The following is a 26,131-nucleotide window of genomic DNA, read 5'->3' as shown; positions in this document are numbered from 1 at the left end:
TGAAGCTCATCGCCCCCTCCCCCCCCCCCCCCCCTCCCCTATTAACTGACCAAGCTACGCCCCTGCTCGGAGATCTTGTCATGTGGGGAGACCCTCCCATGGGGAGGCTACTTATTTTGCCATGGTACTTGCCATTTGTTTTGCACGCTTCTACCACTAGTGTGGTCGTGCTGTGCTTTTTCTGTGGCCACATGGTTACAGGTTTGAGCTTTGAAATAATGTTTGTTTATTCTAGCGTTGTAACCAATACACCTCAGAGGTTCCATCAGAGCATTAAGACACCTATGTGATAGTGGCCATGGCGTATAGGTTATAAGCCGTGGCCATTATCGCACACGTATCTTAATGCTCTGAATGAACCTCTGAGGTGTGTTAGTTGCTTTACAGCAGGTGAAATTGCAGGGTTTAGTTGCATGGCATAATAAAATTCGGTTTTATACATGATGCATCACTTAAATAGAATGGGCACTTCTGTAGCTTCTTAGCACAGTTATTTTAGTATCTGGGAATGTGGCCAAACCTTGAGACTCCTCTCCACATTCTGTTTATTGCACTGGATGTTTTCAGTTTTTTATTTTTATTTCACTGGATAAAGTTATTGGGCGACTCGAAGCGAGAACATTCCCATAGCCAATGTAACTTTTAAAAGTGACTCCACTGCCAATTCGTCTCACTTTTAGAGAGGGTAGGGTCATGCCATCTTACTAGAGTAGACAATAGTAGGCACATTTTTGCAGTAGTTTGCAATACCTTTTCCACCTGATATATGCCCATGGACATGTTCTTTGATCTTTCACCAAAATCTATAACTCTGTCTTAAGGTATAGCATATGATTTTCCTTCTTTGTTTGTCGCCTGTTGTGTTGGCCTCGTATATACGTGGTTTCCTTCTTGTACTTGTTTGCCCAGCTTATGTTCACCATCCAAATAGTGCTCTAGCTAAGAGGGATTCACAGCAGGATTTCTTTAGCAGTCTGTATGCCGTAAACCCTTTAGGACATTTGTATAACTTCTCTGAGGGATTCATAGTCCGCACAAACATGGGAGTGTTGTTTTCCTGATAACAGACTTCTGTGCCACTCTGCCTTTAAGCCAACAGTCTGGTGTTGTCAGAAGTGACCAGACAGTTTTGCCCGGCACACCGATATGCAATGACCTTCACCCAAGTGGTGATTGCGGAAGGGTTTTACTATAGCTGATCGTGTTTCGAAGTTGAAGAAGCTGGCTTTTTGTGGCGAAAGTGTGGGTATTGCCTTCATCTTGCACATGTCCTGTTGGCAGACTGATAGCACCTCAGTGCAGGTACCCTCACATTCTCAAAATACCTATTTCCTACTCGCTGAGAAAGCCCACACTGCAGGAAGGTGATGTTGGCATTTCCAAATAGTTGGAGACGAGGGAGGTCAAGAGCTACGCTTTGTGTTCCTCATGAAAGGTAATCTTTCGTAACGTTTCCACTTGGATGTCCATTTTGTAGCAGCCAACGGACCCATGAGGGTGCTTGTTCCCAGAGGGTCGAGCTGTCAGACAGACCTAACCAGTTAACTAGCTCCAGAGGGTAACTGTAACCTTCAGCTGCTAGTTTGTAGTGAAAGTCTCCAGGATTAAGGGGTGACTGGCACACGCTGTTGCCACATGTGTAAAAAAGCGTTTGGATTTAACCCTCCATTTTACCAGCACAGAATCTTGTGTTCTTAATCACATTTCTTAACCTTGGGTACCTTCCGTTTGGTCGTTGGTTCCCCTGCACATTTTGCACATGTGATTAGTGCTGTCTGTGCCCTTGTTGTGCTACGCTTGTCTTACTGTATTGCTTTCTGTTCTTGCTTGCACCACTACGATCCCTCCCCTGCTCTGATTGGCTCTGTCTGTTTGCAGTGTGTACACCTTTTGGCCTCTCCCGAATGTTCAGCGTGACTGGGAAGTTGCTGGTCAAGCCTCGGGTAAGAACAGAATTCTCTGTCTGCATCTTTCCTGTCATTGTGCAGCTGTTTCCAGGAATTTTCTCCATCTTTAGCTGCATTTCCTCACTTATTTTGCCTGTCCATGCCTTGGGGAGGGGGATACCTCTCTTTCGCTCTCCTCTTCACCATTGCTCGCTTCTTCCTCTTCTTCGCTCTCATGTTCCTTCTTTTCCTCTCCTTTGCAGTTGCTGGAAGACTTGGACGAGCAGTTGAGCTGCACTGGGTTTGAGGAGGATGCAATATCGCGCAAGATTTCTGGTGAGTGATAGTGTGACTGTCACAGGTGACCCAAAACTTGGAATTAGGCAGTGGCGTGGGAGAGAGTGCCTGGGAGATGGGTGTATAAGCACCGGTGTAAACACTGTGAGAATCCTGGGACCTAGAACCAAGTTTCCGGCATGAACAGGATGAGAATTTGTATCCTGCCCCACTGGGTGGTGCTAATGGCGACCTGTTTGTGTTTTTTTTCAAGCGTCGTGTTGGCTGAATTTCAATGTGGAGTTGCTCAAGAAAAAGTACCTGGTCATCAAAACTCGAAGACTGGCTCTGGGTAAGAGGGGCGCACGGAGAGGGGATGGACTATATGGCTGTGGGGACACATGGCGGGAGGCACTGCACTGGATTGGGGCAGAAGCTTTGATAAGGGACTTAACACAAAGGAGGGAGCAGGGTGGATTTAAATGATGAGTGACCTGTGCCAAGATGTGGGGGGGGCCACAGTGTTCACAGGTGCTCTTGAGGAAGCCATACTTGCACACTCTTCTGTGATTTCCCCCTCCATGTAACAGGCCCCTGTAACACGTATATGGCCACGTTCCTAGTTTGCACAAGGAAAGGATGACAAACACATCCACCTATTGTTTACCACTAAATCTTCTACCTGTTTCTTAGTTGCTTCTCTTGCTCCTCGAGTCTGAGGTCTGGGCTGAGATTCATGCACAAAAGGTAGCATTGCTGTGACAAGTTAGTGCTGATCGGTCATTGGTAAACCGAAATCTACATCTAATTCCTTCGACCACAGGGAATATGGAATGCTTAAATACATTCTAGGCAGCTGCCCTTCATTGCTTCATGATCATCCGTTCCCTCAAAAGTTTGATGTTCCCTCCATTTTTTTCCACCCCAAGCACACATCATGCCACTAAAGGTGGTGGTAGGTTTTCTGTGTCAGGGCACCTTTAGTGGTCTCCATTCCACTCCGGCTACGGTCATGCCAACGTTCATAGTAGATGTTAACAGATGCCAAAGACTTGCTCCCTCATGTTAGATATAGTCCTCTCCTCACTTTGGCATTGACTGAATGCAATGTACCACCTGATCTCTCCGGTCTGATCATTCATGCAATCGTCTTATTTACAAATAGAAATATGTCCAGAACCCAATGGCGTGTAACAATTATCCCCCGCCTGCCCTTGATGATTTCTGTCATTCAGTGTTTCTATATTTGCTGCACGTTTTAGGCAGTAAATGGCATTTCTTTTGCTTCTTCAATTGGCACATACATGGCTTTTAAGCCCTGCCTCTTTGTTTTTGCCCTAGGGTTCATCTTCCTTGTTGCATTACTTTGTGACACTCTGACACACGTCATTGAGTGTCGTGTATGATAATTTCTGTTGACTTGAACTGGAGTTTACCCAGTGCCCTCTAAATACAAGTAACGCTCTCGAGTTGTTTCCACCAGGAGATTTCTGTGAGCGCTTTGCTTTTTTCCTTTTTTTCCCCTTTCACTCTAAATTGTTTCGGCATTCGATTTGTATTCACCCCCACCCCCCTTACATACCCACACACTTTTTGTTAGCTGGAAGATGTCTTCTGTGGCTAAATGTACCTTATTAACTGGCAGGAACTGAAGACCTTTAAGCTAATAATATGACTGCTGTTGGAAACCGGCTATTTCGGGTAGGCTAAGGCTGACGCCAAAGCCAGGCCGAAACCACCATTCCAGTCAGGGCAAGGAAGTCACACGCCAAGATAACCCCTGCTCACCCTCTAGGTAGCATGGCGCGAGCAGTCTAGGCTAAACTCGGAGGCGATGTGTAAAGCATTTGCGTCAGCGCACAACAGCAACAACGTACTAGGCACACCACAAAAGAGACTCCACACCAGGTTATATTAAAATAACTTTTGTATTGTCAAAACATATCAGATAGAAATCACACATGTACATTGTGCCAACGGGCACGGCAATATTCACAAGGGATTATTTACACAGGACAGGGCCACATGGGCCACTGTCATATTCAGCACTTTTAGAAATAGAAATAGTACTTATAGAACTTAGAATAAAAGTGTATAAAATCACTGTATAAAATCACTGTAACACAAAGTAACAGTTATAGATCACATCCAGTAACTACTGGGAACAGGTAAGTACCACCTACGCAACCCTAAACCCTTAGGAGACTGTCACGCAGGGGACCAGGACCTCACTGGGACCACCTGTACTAAAGAGAACAACCACCTAAGTATTACACAACATTTAGGGGTCTAAGAACGAACACATTACCCATGATGCATAAATATACATTCAGAGGAGTAGTAAAGAAAAACACATAATGCATAAACCTACACATTCAGCGGTGTTAAGAATAAAGCACATGACGCAATAAAATCACATTCAGAGGTACCAGAATAATACAGTAGCGCAATGGTCACATGATGTCTAAAAACATTGAGTTGCAGGAATAAGACATGATGCAAGGAAATGCATTCAGAGGTGCAATAACCATACAATTGCGCACAACCTACATAAGCCACCACCTGTGGCAGTCCCTAGGCCAACTGGCCTTGTTGGGGCTAGAACGCCCTGAGTCTCAATGTCAGGGCCTAAACGATGCAGGGGCCCACTACTTGCTGGGCCCCTGGGAACACTCACAAGGGCCTAAACGTTGCAGCTGGCACTAAGTGCTGCGCAGCTGGGAAGGCCGGGCACCACTGTGCCCTCGCTGTCCCACACAGGGACTCTCTCCTGAAATTGCGCCTAAACGGTGCAGCTGCCCACTAATTGCTGGGCAGCTGGAGATTCAAAACTGCGCCGGGGCCCTCACTGGCCCTAGAACGAACTGCGCACAAGGTTGGAGCCACACATGCTCTGAAACAGCTGGGGGGCGTTGGAGCCATCTGGCTCTAGAAATACACCCGCCCCCAAGTCTTCCGTGGAACTTTCAAACACCTGGCCAGAGCAGAGCCACACAGGCTCCGAACAAACATGCCCCCTGAGCCTAGCAGGCTCTTAGAACAACTGTGGGGTCGTTGGAGCCAAACAGGCTCCTAAACAAAATATGGCCCCTCGGAGCTTCTCTGGGCTCACGCACGTTGGGGCGACCCACTGCCAACTGGGGCCGCCCTAGATGCACCAAAGTCAATTATGCCCCTACGAGCCTCGGGGCTCGCCCAACAAGATGAAGCCCCTTGAGCCTCTCTGGGCTCGCAAAACGCTGGGGCGACCCACTGCCAACTGGGGCCGCCCTTGAAGCCCTCGTGGCTTCGCACTGGCCACAGGCGCGAGCTCGCGCCACTGTGGGGGCGGACACCGTCACCGTGCCCCGGCGCCCCTCCTCTCTTCTGCCCCACTCTGCCCAAACTCACCGGCAGCCCATCGCGGGCGGGGCGACAGCAGGTCTCTGCTCCCTCGAGGCTCTCCCTCCATACGGGGAGCCTCACGCCGGCCTTCTCTCTTCCTCGCCGGGGCTCCCTCCGCACACGGGAGCCCCCAGCCGCCGACCACGAGTCTTCTCCTCTCTGCAGGGCTCCCTCGGCACACGGGAGCCCTGCCAACCGGCCGCCTCGTCTCCCCGGGGCTCCCTCAGCCGAGAGGAGCCCCGTCAACCGCCGCTATCTCCCGCGCCTTCCTTTCCCCTCCACCCGACTGCGGGGGGCGGGACTTCCGGCCGGCCGCGCTGAGATTGGCCGGTCGGCCGACCACTTCCGGGTCGCTGTGGACAGCGCAGCGGCCCACCTCCTTAGTCAGGCAGGCGGGGCTGATTCCTTTTACGGGCCAGATGCCGGGTGGGCACCGGCCATGGGAAATAAAGCGCTTCCAAGCGCTAGGAAAAATGAGCAGAGCGCTACCAGCGCTATAATCGAAAATAAATCGCTCCTAAGCGCTATTGTCCCAGCGAAGCGCTCACAGGCGCTAAAGAGGAAAAACACAGGGCTCCCAGCGCTAGAAGGGCAATAAAGCGCTCTCTCAGCGCTAGATGCAGGTGAAGCGCTCCCTCAGCGCTACAGGGACACGTCCAGCCAAGTCCTTCAGGGGATACAGCAAAGTCCCTCCAGGGTAAAGCAAAGTCCCCCATCCTTCCAGGACAGGCAGAGGGGTCCCCCAGAAGTCCAGGCATCCAGGGGCTGGGCAGCGCCCGCCCCTGGTAGATTCCAGTCCGAAGTAAGAAAAGGACAAGAACATTTTGGAAGGGGCACAGCCCCTTCTTATACCCAGAAAAGGCTTTGAAGTCTTTTGAAGTCTTTGTGTAAGCGAGCCCTAAGCCCTGGGTGTATCTGGTTTCCCTCTCCTGTCAGCCTCAGGTCAGAGGTGACAGTGGGTTATCAGGAGGGAGAGCCATCAGGGGTGGGCCGACAGGCACAGCCTGGTTCCACCAGACGCTCTTTCCTCCCCTCCCTAACAGCAGATGGGGGCCTTTCATCTACGGCTGACTCAGACCCCCTCCTCCAGACAGTCCATCTACCAGCAGACTCACTACACAATTATGCCAACTTCTAAAAGTGGCGCTTCTAGACTAGACACAGCCAGGCCGCATACACCATTATGCAGCATTCAGTCTCACGAGTTCACACATATCAAACTCGCCCCTGCACTCCCCACGCATCAGGAATCTACCATGGGCATACATATTCCTCATTCATTCCTATGGGAGGGCAGGTCGCTCACCATCCATACACAGAGAGCACACGCACTTTACACTGTACCACAGTGAAAAAGTGCGCAGAGGCCTAAAATCACCAATCCAGGTTCCAAAAACAAGCTAGGAAAAAGCAAAAAAAGTCACGGGGTGAACCTGCCCAAAGGACCAGGTCCAACAACTGCCAACGACAAATCCACTTTATTGAAGGTTGTAGGTGCTGCGGACCCCATGGTATGGCAGGAAGAATCGCAATCTAAAGCGTCTTGACAAACAGCCATCTGGGTCTTGGTCGTGGCATCATTGGATCATGGCTCCAGAGCTGGTCAAAGAAAGCTTATTCCAACCGACACTCTGTGTACCCCTGAGGGAATGATCCCAAGGAAGGATGGAATTGTGGTCTGGTCCTTGTGCTAGGCCTCGTACAGCAGTACCACAGGATTTGCAACAGAGCAGATTAAAGGCTAGAATGCAGAAAGTGCTTCGTAACCTGTTCCCAGGTTTTCAAGATACCCCCGCCCCCACCACCTGGGTTTTTGAGGACTGCCCATAAAGGAAGAGGATGCACCCCCAAGTTGTTGAGAATGTTATTCAAGGGATCGGAAGACCGGAAAGAAATACTAATCCGCTAGACAGGAGCTAAAATGGGTCCAGCATAGAGGGAAAGCCATGGCCAAAGCGTATCTCCAAGGCAAACTGAAGGTGAGCAGCAAGGCCATGGATGTGCCTTGGTTTATCCCCTATGAGGGAACACGTTGTAGATCTAGCTGAGAGAATGCAATTACCATGAGGGTAATTCTCCATCTTATATTGAACTATCTGAGGCACCATATTGCTTTGTGCATGCCTTCACAGAAGGTAGCCATCTTGGAAAGGGTGAGCTGTGAGTGGCCTCTTCCAAAGGCCTGGAGTCCTCCACTTGTGGCATGGATGTTAATGGTGTCTTCTGCCTATGATCCACATGGTTTCTCCTCATGCAGCTGTTCTGTTGACTTAAGCTTCCAGTACTTCCGCAGGTGCCCTCACCGCTGTCATTCCCCAGCCTGGCTGTACCCTCTGTTACTTGAAGGACCCCCTTCGGCAGGCCAGGTGAATCTGCTAGAAAGACTAGTGTGCAGAGAGAACTTGGGGTCATGCATGGCAAGCCATGGGTTTGTATATGCTGTACTGTCTATTAAGACCTGGGTCGCCATAGAGCCACAATAGCTCGTTGATGCCATTATCTTTTAAATAATCAACTTGAATTTTTTCGTTTAGCTCATCAAAGCATAGTTTGATGATTTGATTTCTACACCCTTAATTTAATGGCATTTTTTCCGGCTTGCAAACTAATATTTATGTAATAATTGTTTACAAATGCATCTCACATTTGTGTCAGATATTCCTTAAGGAGAACAATATTTCTTTGAAACTATTTGAAGCAAATAATGCGCCTTTTTCCCTGTGGTTTGCCATTGCAAAACCGGATGCGATCTTTCTACTGTTAAAATCTCTGCCTTCATTTCTTGCGCCTAGTTGACCGTTTTCACCTTCCTTACAAAGCATTGCAGATCAGAGAATGAAACGCGTAAAAATATTTTTGTCAAACACACCGAATGAACAACTTATGCATAAAAAGCTCTGATGTAAAAAATTTCCTTAGTTGCTTTGTTTGCAGTCACTTCTTGCAGGCCAGAAGCCCTCTTTTCCCCAGTGCATGGGCTCAGGGTGGTGGTTCTTGTAATCCTTGTTCCAGTCTTTCTGTGCTTATCCTCTCTTGTGTAGAGCCACTCTCTTGGGCTGGTTACTTGTAGTAGTCAGTGCAGGGCACCTGGGCCTGGCTGGCTCTACACAAGAGAGGATACTCTGGGGAACTGGGCCTGGCGCTCCACAGCATCTTTCTTAATCTGTCTATATGGGTTCTAAGGGTCTGCCATATTTGCATAATGTCCACGCATCTCCTTGCTAGTTGCCGAAGTGGGTGACTCTTCGGTTGGTCTTGCCCTCTGTACTCTGCTGTAGAGTGACCAGCACATCTTCGTAATGGGGGGAGCTCTCAGTCTCTGGTTCCACTGTGCTAACTGAGAACAAAGACCTTGTTACTAAAATGGAGGTACTGTGAACCTGCAAGCACCAGAATATGGAGAAGCCTCATTGGGGACCAAACCTGTTTTAAATAAATGCTGTGACTTCCTAGTCTGAGCACAACAACTTTTCTTCCGATGCCTAATAGTTCGCTACTGAAGGTGTGCAGTTTTCTTTTGTATGACGTCATGTTGCCATTCATCTTTGAAGCATTTAAGGTGGAACAACTGATCTTCTCCATAGATGTGTAATACCCCTTAAATATGTAAGGTTGCTACAGTGCTATGTATTATCAGTTTAGAATAGGGAAATACATTACACCTGATGTGAATCATTGCAAGTACCAGAATCCCCTGGAGGTCTCCTGCCGGCAACTCTAAAAACCTATGAATGCTCAACCTTCCCCGGCTGAGCGCAACCAAATCTTCTTTTCAACCATGTAACTGCTTTGAGGAGCAGTGACCCTGGAACTTATGTTTTACTTCAAAGTCTGTGGCGTGAGCTAGGCCCCTGGAAGATAGGCTTAAAGATGTTGCTGCTTGGGCTGTGTTCATGGAAGTTGCTAATGTCTTTTCTGGTTTAAGTCTTACCTCAGACAGTGTCACCAGAGTTCTGCAAGCCTTCGAGGAGCAAGGTTAGGGGCAGTGTGAAGTTCTGCTTGTGGTGTTTGTGTCACAAGTTCCTGGTTCTTATTTGTCCACCCTGTCTGTCTTCCCCATAGAGATGAGGAGGAGAGCGTCCCCTTGGCAGAGGAACCTGGGGTACCCACTAGTGATGTTACTTCTACTGGGCCTAACGGTGAGTTCATGACACTGTGCGGGGGACAGATGTGAGCGCTGGGAGGAACCACCGTTGATGGATGCTGTGGAGGTCTTGTCCCTAATGAGGTGAAATGGTGGTTGCAATCCTTTCAGCGACCACTCAGTCTCCTGTGGCTGAGCACATCATTAATTGTCTCCTTCAGACTTGGATGTGTGGTGGTACGTGGATGTGGCAGTAGTGCTCCAAAATGAACCATGGATGAGAGGCGGGAGGCCATGATAACTGATGAATATTCCCTTGTGTGCATATGAAGATGATTTTAGTGTGCTCTGCATGGACATAAAAAGGGTTGTATCTGGTTACCATGGTGGGCCCAATTAGAATTGTCATTTATTGATGGTTGAGACTTATGATTATTGAAAATCAATTGTTTAGGATTTTTAAATGCAAATTATGACAAATCAAAATAAAACATGAGGGTGAAGCTATAGCACAGGGTTTATGAAAAGGGAGCCTGCTGAACGTGTTCAGATGGAACCCTTGTGAGTGAAGAGGTGGGTGGAGCAGTTCTTGTTAAAGAACTAGGGCACCACCTTACCAAATTGGTGTTGACAGCCTGCTCTGCGACCTGAGCCTCGATGGCGGTACGTCTGGCAGACTCAGCTCCAGAAAATACTTGGTTCAGCCTGTCCTTTTATTTGACTGGATTTTGGTGTTGCCAAGCAACACCCAGCGGGATCATTGTCTCTCTCCTGTGGAACTTCTTGTTGACTGGGTCCCAACACCTGTGGTGTCCCTACCCAGGAGAGCCACGTTGTTGAGAAGTTGGACCCCAACAGGTGCTTGCTTTGGTACAGTCCATCCTCACCGGCTGGATGGGAAGGTTCAGTGGCTGAGGCGCTCGCTAGGTCGTAGAGGCTGCTCTGAGGAGCTTTATCACCCTGGAGAAGAAAGCAAAGGGCTGCAGAAGCTTCATCCAACATAATCAGTATTGACACTGACTGGTGTTTGTGCCAAGCCAAAGCAAATGTTGTGTGTCCAGTGAGACTGGAGGTTTTAACATTAATGCGTCTGCCTTCTCTTCTTTCCTCAGGGTATCTCTGTGTTGATCGTCTGCTTCCACGTCTTGGAGCTGCTGATCGATGAAACAGCTATGCCGAAGGGGATCCAGGTAAAGGGTTCTCAGTTTGCATACAGCTCTGAACAGGGGAAGTTGGTGATTGGAGTAAAGGCCTTGAGCGGGTACAGTTCCAAACCATATGAAGAGGTATAGCATATGATTCGAGCAGGAGAGCGATAAAGGTTCTTACAGGACCGTTTTAGGGTTATATGGTGCCACAATAGTGCATTAGATACAGTGTCATTGTAATTTCACTGCTGTGCAGAACAAGTTATGTAGCATGATTGATTAAATTATGCAGAAAGAAAAGGCAAATTATACAACATAATGCAGCACATTCTGTCATGTTAGCTCACATTAATTCTATCTGGGCACATTTCACTACATTTTAACACCCAACTAGACCAATCCACTACTGTGACCAGTTAACCTCTTGAAGAGGGTCTGCCACTGTGCGACAGTATGTGTCGCATTTGTTTTGATAAAATGATTATTGGATTTTCAAAGCAGAAACAAACATGTAACACGACAGACAAATCAAAATAAACAACCACGGCCCTCCAGTCAATACAAGGATAATCATTACAATCCCTGGAGCTCAAAGTAGTCCCACCAAATGCCTCATATCTTGCAATCTTTATGTGGGCAGCCACTAGCTGTGTACACCAGCTCCTCCATTTTGGAACACCAATCCATAGCCCGTTGCCACACCAGCAAGTCCAGGGCAGTAGTGGAAGTCCAGTTCCGGGCTGTATCTTTTTTTACCAAGTAAGTTGCCCAGCCTCACTAGATACATCTCAGATCACCTCCCACCCAGGTCCTCCAACAGTCCTAGGAGTCCAATCCGGGGCAACCCTGTTTGTTCCCCCTTTGAATTGGGAACACCTGCGGAAGGGACGAGTCTGCAATCAGAGGGGAGGAGTGCTCATGTGGTGGTCTCAGGCGGTGGGCATATAATGTGCAATAATAGTCTGCGAAAGCTGCTGCAATATCGTGGGTCTCGGTAAGCAAACCCCATTAAGAAGTCTTAATACTAGGAACCACCCTGTCCACTAGGCCGCTGGATGCCAGCCAGTACAGGAGCTTGCCCGACTTATACAGGTCACATTATTTAAAAGCAACTTTTGATGTTTTTGCTCAAAACAGAATTTTTGTTGATGTTTACAAATTATACAGCACATTGCAAAATGTGTGGTAAGTGCGATATTTATTTATTTATGCATTTCATAAATCGCACAAATACCCAAAGGTGTCTCGCGCTGCAGACTAACAAAAGCAAAGGGGACGAGATGGATCATTGATTAAAGAGCCAAGTCTTTATCTGTTTCCTGAAGACGAGCAGGGACGGGCTGGTCCTACTGTTCGAGGGAAGCCTGTTCCAAAGTTTGGTAGTAGCGTGTAGGAACGATCTGTCACCCCAGGAAGCCTTTTTTGTTCGTGGAACCATAAGAAGATTGGTGGTGGATGATCTGAGTTGTCTAGGGGGAATGTAGGGGCTGAGAGACTGTTTGAGAAAATTGGGGCCAGTTGTGTGGATGGATTTGTAGGCAATGCAGAGCGCTTGAACTTGGCTCTGCTTCTAATAGGTAGCAAGTGGAGTTGGCGAACTACTTTGGAGATAGGTTTAAATTTGGGGGTACCTGTCAGGAGTCTCGCTGCCACGTTTTGAATTGGGTGGAGTTTATTGAGCACTTTTTCTTGTGCATTGACCACGAGTCCATTGCAGTAATCTACTTTGGTCATAACTAATGTGCTGATCAATATTTTGGCCGCTGAGGCTAGGAGGTATGGAAGAAGCTTTTTTATGATTTTGATAGAATGAAATGCGGATGAAACTACCGAATTGGCATGATGCATAAAATAAAGTTTGGTATCGAAGATGACTCCTAGATTTCTTACTTTGGTGACTGGGAGAGGGGGGGTGTCCCAGATCGGGTGGCCACCAAAGAGCTGACCAGGCCGGGGTAAGATTGCCAAAAATCATGACCTCTGTCTTACTGGAGTTCAGCCTCAAGGAATTATCCGCCATCCAGGAGCTGATGGCAAGCATTCCTTTCTGGAAGTTGGCTGCAACCCTGGCACCATCGTTGTGTATAGCTAACACAAGTTTGGTGCAGTGGGCGTAAGAGGTAAGGCCCAGATTGTAATATTTGGTGATCCTCGCAAAGTCTGACACATAGATATTGAATAGTGTTGGGCTTAGCGAGGATCCTTGAGGGACCCTGCTTGGGAAGGAGAATGGGGGCGATGTGAAGGTACCTAGCATAACAGATTGTGACCGTTTGGCCAGAAAAGATGCTAGTAGGGCCCTTGCCATATGGCCGATTCCTAGGGCATTGACACGGTTGATCAGAGTGGCATGAACGACCGTGTCAAATGCTGCTGAGAGGTCGAGTCGGACAAGAACCGCAGCTCCTCCATTATCTATTATTTTTCTGGTCTCATCGGAGGCCTTGATGAGGGCGGTTTCTGTACCATGTCCCTTTCTGAAACCGAATTGCGTATCATCAAGTAAATGGTGATGCTCGATGAATTGAGCTAGTTGAATGTTCTTCACCTTCTCAGCAATTTTTGCTGGGAAGGGCAGCGAGCCAATGGGTCTGTAGCTGGCTGTTTCAACTGGATCCAGGTTAGGTTTTTTAATGAGAGGCTTGATAACTGTCTTTTTCCCTATGGTAGGGAAGATTCCAGTTTTGAATATAGAGTTAATTATGTTGGCCAGATTGGTTCCAATAATGTCAGAGTTAAGTTTAAGAGTAGCAGGGGGACAAGGATCCTCAGGAGATACTGATTTTGATGATGAAATAAGGGGTAGGATGATATCGGCAGAAACTGAAGTAAATTCATCATAGATCGGAGGTTGGAAAGACGTGGGCAAGATGTTTTTTTCAAACAAAAGGTGTGCCAGGATCCCTATAGTCCACTAAAGATAAATCTATTATTTTGGAGAAAACCCAGTAGCTGTAGAATTATATAATTCCTGTGAACACAATTATTCACCGGTAAAGTGTACAATTTCAAGATGGAAAATCGCCGGAGAAGAAGAAATACAGCACTAGGGCACACAGTTCCACAAGAGATGCATAAATCATAGCAAAAATGTGTGCCATGGTAGCAGACTAACGAGACTTACCAGAGGAGTGTGTTGGAAAAAATGGTCCCGCTGGCCGTCTGTACACCGTTGGTGCATAGAATGCCTCCCTCAAAGAATTTAAACTGGAAGTACATGCTGTACACCATATACAGCAGCAAGCTGGGTAAATCCATGAAAATGTTCACTGTTGGCTAGAGTGACCCGCTCCTTACTTGTTATCACAGGCACTCCGGGCCGCACTGGGAACCCCAAGCAGCCCTGGCAGATTTTGTCAAACCAGCCTGTACGGTGTGTAGAGACGAGCCTGATCACTATAAGGAGGGATTGGGCCCGCCCCCCAAGAAAATATGGAGAAAAATTGCTTAAATGGTGCATTCTACGAACTTTTTTCATTATATATTCAGTGGTATTCAGTTTTAAAGCTTAGCAAATGATGGGCTTACAACCCAGCATCAGCATATCGAAAATCTTATTTGGGGCCCTTCAATGATTTCCTCACTATTACCCTCCATCAGTGCCCCTCCTCTCCATAGCCTCTCTCTCTCACATGTGTTTAATTTGTTTTATATCGCCTCTCAAACCAAATGATGGTGTTTGAACACCTATAGAGACAATGAATAATACGTGTGTAAGTCAGTGTATAGAAAATGTTACATAAGACAAAGGGCACTACGAGGTGTCGGCATTTTTTAAGAGTGCTTGGGCTGGAGAAGCACAAACCCTGGATTCAAAACTTAACACTGTGGCTAGGGTTACATTTACTAATAAGAATGTTTTTCTACCCAAGCAAACCCTTTTTAACAACATTAGAATAATGAAAGACTGGAAAATGCATAACTTTCGAACCTGTACCATGCAGTTGCATGCAGCTCTCTGATGGCAGTTCATAGCTCACTGTGCTAGATAAATATTGTAACTTATGAACTGTGCAGTAACAAAAGGATCTCTGTGACATAAGCAGTAACCCACATAACCCTATGGACATAAAATACACTTATTTGATCTGCATGGTACATGCTGGTACATGCTGTTTGCATCAGGCATATTAACCGAAGACACCGTCCGCACGATGAACTCCATCCACTCCGTATCTCCGACCGACCCCTGCCCTCACCACGTCTTCAACAAGGCCGACGCTGTCATCGCACCCCACCTGCGGGACATCATCAACACCTCCTTCGCCACGCCACCTTCCCGGAGAGCTGGAAGCACGCCGAACTCAGCGCTCTACTAAAGAAGCCTTCAGCCGACCCCACCGACCTCAAGAACTACCGCCCCATCTCGCTGCTCCCGTTCCCTGCAAAAGTAATCGAGAAGACCGTCAACAAGCAGCTGGCCGCCTTCCTCGAGACGAACGGATCCCTCGACCTCTCGCAGTCTGGCTTCCGGGCCAACCTCAGCACTGAGACAGCCCTGATTGCAGCCACCGATGACATCCGAGCCCTGCTCGACAACGGAGAAACGGCGGCCCTCATCCTCCTGGACCTCTCCGCGGCCTTCGACACTGTCTGCCACCGTACACTAGTGCAGCGCCTCAGCAACGTCGGAATCCAGGAGAAGGCACTAGAGTGGATCACCTCCTTCCTCGCCGGAAGGACACAGAGAGTCCGCCTCCCCCCGTTCAGATCAGAAGCCACCGAAGTCATCTGCGGCGTCCCTCAAGGCTCCTCGCTCAGTCCAACCCTCTTCAACGTCTACATGAGCCCCCTCGCTAACATCGCACGCCAGCACAACCTCAACATCATCTCCTACGCCGACGACACCCAGCTGATCCTCTCACTCACCAACGACCCCACCACCGCCAGAGCCAACCTTCACGAAGGGATGAAAGAGGTAGCCGAATGGATGAAGAACAGCCGCCTGAAGCAGAACTCGGACAAGACGGAAGTCCTCATCCTGGGATCCTCACCCTCCACCTGGGACGACTCCTGGTGGCCCCCCGCCCTAGGCAGCGCACCCAAACCAACAGACCACGCACGCAACCTGGGCTTCATCCTGGACTCCTCCCTCTCCATGACCAGACAAGTCAACGCCGTCTCCTCGTCGTGCTTCAATATTCTGCGCATGCTACGTAAGATCTTCCGGTGGATCCCCACCGAGACCAGGAAGACGGTCACCCAGGCCCTCGTCACCAGCCGTCTGGACTACGGCAACTCCCTCTACGCCGGAACCACCGCCAAACTCCAGAAAAGACTCCAGCGGATCCAGAACGCCTCAGCACGACTCATCCTGGACATCCCCCGTCGCAGCCACATCTCCGGACACCTGAGAGACCTGCACTGGCTCCCGGTCAACAAGAGAATCACCTTCCGTCTCCTCACCCACGCACACAAAGCCCTACACAACCAAGGCCCAGGATACCTCAACAGCCGCCTCAACTTCTACGCTCCCAAACGCCAGCTTCGATCGACCAGCCACGCCCTTGCCGCCGTCCCCCGCATCCGAAGAGCCACCACAGGGGGACGGTCCTTCTCCTACCTCGCCGCCAAGACTTGGAACTCCCTCCCGACCCACCTCCGCCTGACCCAGGACCACCTCGCCTTCAGGAAGCAACTCAAGACCTGGCTGTTCGAACAGTAGCGGACCCCCCTCCCCTAGCGCCTTGAGACCCTCTGGGTGAGTAGTGCGCTATATAAATGCTATGATTGATTGATTGATTGACTCTACATGCTGTTTGCATCAGGCATGTTAAATTTCTGTGGTACCTTAGATGAGTTAAAACTGCCACTAGACAAAACCGCAGCACACTCCAGCAAGAAGATTAATCACCAGAGATATTGTGACACTTTTGTTGTAGCTGAAAAGGGCTTGATATGCAAAGAACTCTCGAGCCGGTGTTTTTAAAACTGTACCATATTTCAAAACACAGGGATGCTGGAAACGAAAGTGAGTGCTGTGTGGATTATGCTGGTCTGCTGATTTTAGTTACTGGAAGCTGATATTGCAGCACTACTGCAAAACTGCCTGCCTCCCCAACAAAACCGCTCAACACCCTTCCACCCTTCCAGGGAAATGCCTATGCCTGGTACGGCCAGTTCAGCCTTGTGGACAATGTTTACAGTATTATGGGGCAATCTGATATGTTTTGGATGTTGTAGTCTTGTTCATCTTCCATTGCTCAAATTAGCCAAACACACCTGATAGCAATAATTCTAAAGTGGAAACCCCCGGACAGGAAATGGTGTCAGCGATTACATGGCGTAAGATGGCCACTCCTCCGATTGGCACATACACCGCCCATCACGGATGTTAACACCGCTACAGTATGTATAACTCTGGTGTAGGCTATACCGTGCAAGAAAGGACACACACACACACACACACACACCACTCCATGCTCGACCCACACCTCAATGTAAATCTGCCATCTTGGAACCCACGATGTGTCCCTGTAACAGACTGGTTTTGCAGTGGCGTTCATTGCTTGGGGATCATCGTTGTTTGTTCATTTATCTTCTCCCTTTCGGGCGTGGAGTTGTCATTAATCTTTTTTTTGTCTCCTGTTCAGGATGCCCACCTGGGGAAGGTCTCCTTTTCGATGTTCGGCTCATTCGGAGCTGCTGTGCAGGTCGTTCTCATGTTGTATCCTTTCACACTATTGTTCCTTAAGCATATGGAACAGAATGTTCTGGAAGTGTGTGTTACTGTGGAGGTTTCAAGGAAAGCCTTCGCAGTTGGATTTCAAGAATATTATGAAACGTATATAATCCATCAATGACCGTTGAATGCTGATAAAACTGAGGTGTTGGGTTTTCCTTTATTCGCCTCATGAAATGGGACATCTACCTACTCTCTCAGTGACTAAGCAGTCTAGGGGTCCTAAGTAGTAGCAACCTCTCCTTAACTCCTCATATTGCGTCTGCGACTTCCAAATACATTTCTATTGAGTCAGGCTAGGAAACAGACCCTTTATCTGACACATTAGGCCCTAAATATGGTGAAATTGATTAGTAAATGGGAAATTGAAAGCTGGGGGGTGAGAACTGATAGCTAGACTTTGCACTTCCTGTACTAAGTCTCGCAGGGTGCGGTCTAGTTGTTTAAGGAGCTGGAGGAGTTAAAAAGGGACGCTGCGCGAGCGTGCTCGACCCTTTCATGGAGCAGTCAGCTGCTTCTCCGTTCGTGTCTTGTAATTGACTCAATACGCGTTCAATGATTGCTTGCTTTGCACAGAACGTTTAGGAGCGTTTTAATCACATGCTGAATTAATTTTAATAATTGTGGGAATTTAACTAACATTTGCGGGGAAATTGATTTGTGAATGGGAATTTGAATGCGGGGGGGGGGGGGTGAGAACTGATAGCTAGACTTTGCACTTCCTGTACTACATGTCGTAGGGTATGGTCCAATTGTTTCAGGAGCTGGAGGAGTTAAAAGGGATGCTGTGCGAGGGCGCGCAGCGGACGCGCCAAAGGCTAGCCCAAAAGTGCCCGGTGGCGACCGGCGCCGGAGATGCTGCCCGTCGCACATTAGGCAAAGCTATCGCCTAAAAGGTAAATTTGAGCAGGGAGAAGCAGCTAGCACTGGATAAGAGGGGGAATTGTAGCATTGATTCTACCATATCTGTAGACACTAACCATCTGTCATGTGGAAACTGTAACTGGGCTGCCCAGCCACATAAAAAGGACAACCTCCCCTCCAGTGTCACGGGTGACACTGCAGGCACTTGCCAGCTGCGGTTGGTGACGAATGGAGGCAACCTGAAGGCAACCCTTTTGAATGCAAGATCAATGAAAAAACATGAGTTGGAACTATATGATCTCCTCAATAATACAAAGCCTGTTATAATGTACATCACTGAGACTTGGCTCAATAAGGGATCTAACCTGAATATTGCAAATGAGATTCCCTCGGATTACCTTATTATTAGGAATGACAGGGTCAGCAGGAGGGGAGGGGGGGAGGGGTTGCCATTATTTATAGAAACTCTCTCTCATATGTTTCTTTACTATGGCAGTGATTGAGGAGGCGGAGAGCCTTGGCTTTCGCCTGACGGTGTCTGCTCAGCAATCAATGGCCTGTGCAGTAATTTATCGACCACCGGAACCAGCTGGTCAATTTCTGGAATCACTTGGACCCGCTCTGTCCCCTATCGCAGCTAAATATAACCATTGCGTATTTCTGGGGGATTTTAACACGCATGGATCAAGTGGCAGACCATGAATCCGTGAAGTTATATGAATCTCTCAGCATCTTGAACCTTACTCCTTATGTCTTGTTGCCAACCCATGAAAAGGGCCATATACTGGATCAGATTTTTTCATCTAGTAAGATTGTAATAGACCCCTCCCCTTCCTATCATCTGACCCGATCACTTCCTGCTTACCTTTCATATAGGTAAAGAATCAGGGAGCCCCTCTTGCCAATGTAAACTGAGGGCCAGTAGTTTTAGATCCTACGCTGAGTTTACGCCGGAGGCGGCAGCTACTATATTGAGGCAACACCCATTCCGTTAGTGGCCAATTGGAGGAGGATGTTGACATACTTGAAGGCTGGCTTTTTAAGTGGGCTGCGCTATTGGCACCTCAGAGAACGTTGGTAGCTAAAACAGGCCGTGCTTCGGCCCCTTGGTTCACGGAAGAACTTAGGAAAAGCAAGAGTGCATGTAAATGCATGGAAAGATTATGGAGAAAGAATTTTGATCCCATAGAGAAAGCCACTTATAAACTAGCCTTGAAAAACCATTTCGCCAAAGTGCGAGAGGGGGAAAAAAAGCTTTTTAGCCTTTAAAATAGAACAAGCTGGAAACAGAAGCCTAGAACTGTTCAAAATCGTTAAGGCTTTCTCCGACCCGAAAGTAATTAAGCCCCCTTTTATTCCCACAGAGGAATGGACCAACTGTATGGCACAATACTTTTATAATAAAAGAAAAAATATTCAGGATGCCTTCATAACTGGGTGCCAAGCTAGCGACGATAGTCTAGCTGTACCGGTCTCTATCTACCCCAAGGTAGGCAAGACTCTTTGTGAGTTCCCCGCTATTCCAATGACTACGTAGCTTAAAATAATGCAAGCACTGAAATCTGGTTCCCCTACGGATCCTTGTCTGGCCAGAGTGCCAGTCTCCGTTGTGGATGTGATAAATCCAACTGTAAATCTGGTCCTGAATTTAATACTATCGGAGGGGGCGGTGCCTGAGTGCTGGAAACATGGTGCCACTTCTTAAAAAAACCTTCAGCAGACCACTAGACAGTCAGCAATTATAGACCCATAACGCTGCTGCCATACTTCTCCATGGCCGTGGAGAGGTATGTGAACATGGTGTTCACTGACTTTGAGACCACCCATGCTCTACACCCTAGCCAATCGGGATTTAGATCCAATTATAGTACAGAGACGGCGTTATTGGAAGTCTCGGACACTATTAAAGCCACATTAGATAGTGGAGGGAAAGCGGTATTGATACTGCTGGACCTTTCGGTAGCTTTTGATACCATGTCCAACGAGCGACTCTTGCACAGGCTTCAGGACTGTGGTATCTGGGCCACGGTCCTCAAGTGGTTAATCTCCTTTCTCGAAAGTCGGCAGCAAACCATGTGGCCCCCCCTCCACCACCCCTATCCCTCCGATGAGGGTCGGAGTGCCTCAGGGTTCGATCCTGAGCCCGACCCTGTTCAATCTAAATATGGCTCAGCTCTCACTCCTGGCTGAGCATCACGGGCTAAAGTTATATCTTACGCCGATGATACACAGCTGTTGTTCACCTATGAGAAAAACGTGACGTTGAGAGGAGAGGATACCACTAAGTTGTGGAGTAACCTGCCGCCTCTCCTAAGACCGGATCAAGCACTCCTCAGTTTTAGAAGAAAATTAAAAACCTTGCTGTTTTAATGAGAAGCGGAGTTCCTGTAGCTCAAACTGTCTGTTAATAGGGTTAGGCCAGCGCCGGGACACTCGCATGAGTAGCCGCGCGCTTTACAAATACCCATATAACATAACATAATAGCGATGGTGGGCTCGTGATTAGTTAACTCCAATTCTCTTTACCTTGGCGACTCAGACTCCAGGTGGTCCAGAGCGCAACTGTGTGTCTTGTTTTGTTAGAAATAAGTCCACTTTACTCCTTTATTAAAACACCTTCATTGGCTCCTCCTAAAGTATAGAATACAGTTTAATTCACTGTGCTTCATTTTCAAAGTCTTAAAGCCTAGATCCCTCATTTATGTCTAGGCTAACAGACCTTCCAGGACACGGAGAGCCCCTTCTGCCAAGACAGCACACTGACACCATTCAGAAAAGGCTTGGCTTATCACAAAGGCTTTTGGCTCTCCAGCTATTCATTTTTAACACATACTGATGGCTTTATATGGTGCCCAGGTATCTTTATCAGTGCCAAGAACCCTTCCGGTCTACGAGCACTATATAAATTATGTGGACATAACAACACACATGTAGACCGCCTGCATTAAGAGGCTTAGTAAGGCCTGCTTTTTCCACCAGCTAGATTGTTTACAAGTGTGCTACTTGTTACTATCTTCAAAGCACACTCCTTTATTGCAGACTCAGCTGGAAAAAGAAAAGTTACTTACCTTTGACACTACATTTGTAGCACGAATGTTAGAGATTCGCATACGAATTCCTGAGGTCAAAGAAGTTACAAAGGGTCACTTTAGCTTGTGAAATAAAATCTTAACGTGGCACTTAGTCAGTGGCCATTGTGGAGATTATGCTGCTGTCACAAGGTCTAATCACATCAGTGTAATTTTTTTATTTCTAAACTTTTGAGGATAATTCTGGATCCATTACCTTAATGTCTGAATTGTATTGAAGAAGTGTTTCTACAAAGGATATGAAATTGCAGATTGAGTTGATTGGTGTGTAACTAGGTGGTGTCCCCAGCTTGCAGAAGGCTTCCATTTTGTGTGAAGGGGAGTTAAAGGCAGCAGCAGCTCCATGGGGACATTAAGGTCTGCAGAGTGTCTCATGCAGCAGAAGCTTCCAAAAAAAAAAAGGCTTGAATTGGTTTCTCTATTTCAGCCCACGGAGTAGTGATGTGTTGTAAAAACTTTTCTTGCAGTATCACGCATGTCTTCAGGCACACACCCGGCATCTTCATCCAAGCTTTCTACAGACTCAGTCATGCACTCTTATTACAGTATTACTCCTGTCAAGAGGCACTCTTCCTGTAGTACAGCCCATGTCATCAGGCATGATTCCTGTGTTTTTGCCTGTGTAATCTGGCGTTTTTTCTGTAGAATTGCTTGTGATTTACTCCGCTGACCCTGTAATTTGTCACCTTCTTTTGCTTGTTCCTTAACAATATATTCAGTTATTTGATGGTCTCCTCGTTTGTGGGATTTTACAGCTCCCCGTTCTTCAGCAGGCTGCTCCCACGGTGGAACGACACAACCATGACCAAGGTACGCAGTCTCGTTGTGTGGCTTTGCTGCCATGGGACACCTGCTTTGTTGGATGGGGGCAGCTGCCTCTCTGTCCTGACACTGGCACACCAATATCCTTTCCAGGCAGGGGCACTGCCTCTTTTGTGCTGCTGGAACTACTGTCTCCTCCACTCCGGCCAGGAACTTATCACTCATTCCTGCGAGTGGTCCCTGTAATTCTTTCCCTTTTCCACCTAACTCCTCACACATTCTCTGCTCATCCTTTCCCTTTTCTCACTTCCTTCTCTTCACCTCTTTGAGCATTTCCTTTTTCCTCCACAGATTATCGGGAACTGTGTGTCCCTGCTGGTGCTGAGCTCAGCGCTGCCCGTCTTCGCCAGAACCCTGGGTGAGCCCTTACATGCCAAGCTTTGCCTGCTGCAGCAGTTGCCAACAGAGTCTAGCCCATTAGGCACGCATGTCATTGCAGCACTGTCTTGGCCTAGTGACTGTATCGGATAATTGTCATAGGTGTGCATTTAGCCAAAGTTTGTTCAGAAGACCAGTAAAGCAATGCGACAACGGTTACTGACGCACACTTGGCTCACCAATCGATTTAGGAGCATGACCGGCAGCTAGAACACGGTAGAAAATGAGTTTTGTCCTCGACTGGCCTGAAAACCCACACCAAAATTAACCAAAGTAATTTGTCTTCTTAGGAGCATGGCCATATTCACTTTTTTATTGTGATCACATGTATACAGTGCATCATACCTCTGATGAGGCTATGAAGTGCATTTGTGTAGAGCTACTATGCTACTCTACAAGAGCTCTTTGGATTGGAAGAGTGAATGTCTGTCATGTTGCTTATGTGGGTAGTGCTCCAGGGAGCAAGAGGAACATAATTGTGTTTTTGTCACTGTGCCTTAGTGTGTAGTGAAGGGAAAAGGAGTGAGAGATAAGACTCTTTTGTATTAGATGCTAGTTTATGGATGGTTAGAAAGTGACTGGATCCAGTGTGGCCTACATGGGAAGTGTGTTTTGGTTTTGTGAATCATTGGTAGAGACTAGTCATACTGTGTTGCGAAAGTTGTGTAGTTTCGCAAAAGTATAGGTGTGAAATGGATATAATGCACTTGTAACAAGGCAGATGGGATATCCTTTACATTTGTGACGAAATAACCAGACTGCCAAACTCCATATCAGACCCTTTGCGTTTAATGATAGACTAATGAAGACTACCGGGCAGCCGTATAGATTAAGTGGGAGGGTGTATAGGGCTGCAGCAGCTTCCAGAAGCGAGTACTACACAAACAGAAGTTATCATAATGTAGCACCTGCCTCAGAGCACCAAAGTAGAATGAAAGTATATTGGGCTCAGACCCTAATGAAGGCTAAACTGAAGGATACTGCGAAAAAGGAGTGAAGTTAGTATCTTCAAGGGAATCCGTCCTTCTCGATGGGGGCGGTGCTCAGAGCGCCTGGTTGCTGCTGGTCTCTGATGTGTTATTCTGGCCGGTCTGCATTGAGTGCCACTTGGAACAGCAGCATCAACCGAAGCAAATGAGTTATAAGACTTTCTTTCTGCACTTCCAAACCTGCAAGAGCATCATGCACCCTTCTTGCTCCTCAAGATCTGAAATTCTTTGCTACAAGACTGTGGGTTGGACCGTGTGGTTAAGTAGCATGTTTTATATAAACAATGTCCGCAATTTTCAGATAAAGTGTTGGTTGTTTATATCTAAGGCTCCCAGTTTTCCGTTTTTACTGATTTTTACAGATAAATACAGACAGAACAAGCATTTACAATGCAACGGTCTCGCCTTTGCAAAAGTTAGAGCTATTGGCATTGTAAATGACAATTTTTTTATTTATGTATTGGTTTTGAAAACAGATAAATAAATGGCATTGTCATTTACAATGCCAATAGCTTAATCTCTTGCAAATGGTCAGTGTGCAGTTTACCAATCACATGCTCGAAAACAAGTGTTTTAATAAAAGGGGTGCGAGCAAGGTCTGACAGTTGTGACATACACTACTGTGTACTCACCCTTTATTCTGAGTTCTGGTTTTCCTTTCTTCACTGTGGTCATCACTATGTCAACAACACCCGCCGATGGCAATCTGTTCAAGCGACTCTTTATTCCTTTAACAGAGATGATGTACAGGTTCTTGGGCCCTGGAAAAGATGTGCTCCCGGAAAGAGAAGCCACGCTCGGACCTTGTCCTGTGCTCAAGGAAAGCAAGCAATGCCCCAGGACAAACAATGTTCTGAAAACGGAACTACGCTCCAGAAACGTAACCCAAGGTTCAAAAAAAGAAGATGTGGTCCCAGACGAAAGATATGCTTTGGATATGGTCCTGTGCTCCGGCAAAGAAAGGCTTGCTTTCAGGATAGGGTTGTGTTCCATGAAAGGACACCAATTTAAAGGACAGTGTCATGTTCATAGGGCAGTCTTGGGTCCCAAAAATTGAGCTTTGGTAAAATTAAGGTTCCCTGCCTGCCTCAGGAAGGACACTGTGCTTCGTGGAGGAAATGGAGACCTGGGCACGACTATCATCTCTTCGAAGCTGGAATGCTCCAGGCAAGCTGCAAGCCTTTCTTGGCGGCCGGGAAAATCGGTCCCGAGTCCTGGACTGTAATCCAAGAAAGCAATGCCGGGAAGGCACCCTTGCTCTCTGGACAGGCGTATGCTGCAGGAGAGGACGTGATGGGTGAGGATGTTCTGGTGATGGCGCAGCACTCAGTGGCAGACCACCATGCTGCACGACATTACGAGGCTCCGGGGGAGATTGCGGTGCCTTAGAGATGGAAGCCAAGGGGTCCGTGCCTTGCATCTGCAGCAGGGCTTTAAGTGGGATGAAAAAACTGGGGGGTCTCTCAAAGGGGCGTGATCAGTGTAATTAGGGGCGTGGCTTTACACATCTTGCGCTAAAAATCTGTGTTTAGCATAGTGTGCAGCCCGACTTGCGTTTCTGTCATTGCATCCAGATAGGTGATACAACAAGTAACATCATACCTACAACTAGGCAGAACTATTGGCTTTGTCAATGGTTATTAGTTGCATAAGATAAATAAGCTGAAACTATGGCTTGCCTTGTTACATATAATATTGAAAAAGCTTCCACTTAAAGCCCCGGTGACCCCACCACAATGTTGCTGCTCCTGAGTTACAGAAAGAGAAGGAAAATCCAGAAAGAAAATGAATCTTTAAATGATTTCCTTTCCCCTACAACTCTTAGCTGCCATGACGTCATGCCGTAACTTCTTCTAGTGAGAAGAGAGCAGTGTGGGCAGAGCACATCGATGTGCCTGCTGTCTCGAAACGGGTCTCTATCGGGCTCGGTTTTGTGCCCTGGTGCTTTTTTCCGGACTGCAGTGACAGCAAACTGCTGTCACTGCAGTCGGGGAAAAAACGGACCACCTGTGCCAGGGCTCAAAGCAGAGCCCGATAGAGACCCGTTTCGAGGTCCCCGTAAAAAAACTACCGGTGCTCAGACCCCTTGAGACCCGGCCCACTTAAAGCCCTGATCGGCAGTTTGGGCGCTACCTTCTCCTGTGTAGGCTGCACACCGCCTGCCTGGAGGTGACCGTCCCAGTTTCATTTTCATGGCGGGTTTATATGGGTTCCATGCCATGCAGTTATTGTGGTTTCCAGACGGTGTCCAAAGTTTTCCGAATTCTAATCTTATGTTCACGTTTTGGATAAATGAACTCCGTCATTATTGTACACTATTTAAGCAGTATTATTTGTGTTGTTAGCAACATGTGTATAGAACAATGCCGTTGTTTGTGTGATGCTGTAGCGCCTTCTGGTCGCATACCTTGCCTTCTATCTGGCAGTCGTGTACCAGGTTTATTGAGGTTTCTTCAGTGTACACGCACCGTATTTAGGTGAGAATGCTGTAGTTTTATAATAATACAATGTGCTTTTGCATAGCTCCTA

At 47.5% G+C, this 26,131-nt stretch overlaps 1 protein-coding gene across 2 annotated transcripts in view; it reads left to right on the top strand.

The window, feature by feature from the left end:
• The window catches only part of LMBR1L (limb development membrane protein 1 like), a 107,995-nt gene that overhangs the window by 73,080 nt on the left and 8,784 nt on the right, over positions 1-26,131 (top strand). For both annotated transcript variants that reach the window (XM_078686104.1, XM_078686109.1), the window contains 8 exons: positions 1,879-1,943; positions 2,150-2,222; positions 2,437-2,514; positions 9,609-9,685; positions 10,743-10,820; positions 17,372-17,445; positions 22,133-22,223; positions 22,527-22,593. In XM_078686104.1, the coding sequence (XP_078542230.1) occupies positions 1,879-1,943; positions 2,150-2,222; positions 2,437-2,514; positions 9,609-9,685; positions 10,743-10,820; positions 17,372-17,445; positions 22,133-22,223; positions 22,527-22,593 (603 nt within the window). The remainder of the gene's footprint in view (positions 1-1,878; positions 1,944-2,149; positions 2,223-2,436; positions 2,515-9,608; positions 9,686-10,742; positions 10,821-17,371; positions 17,446-22,132; positions 22,224-22,526; positions 22,594-26,131) is intronic.

This window comes from Lissotriton helveticus, chromosome 1_1 (assembly GCF_964261635.1).
Source record: "Lissotriton helveticus chromosome 1_1, aLisHel1.1, whole genome shotgun sequence".
Lineage (NCBI taxonomy): Eukaryota > Metazoa > Chordata > Amphibia > Caudata > Salamandridae > Lissotriton > Lissotriton helveticus.
This window is presented reverse-complemented; position numbering and strand designations above follow the sequence as displayed.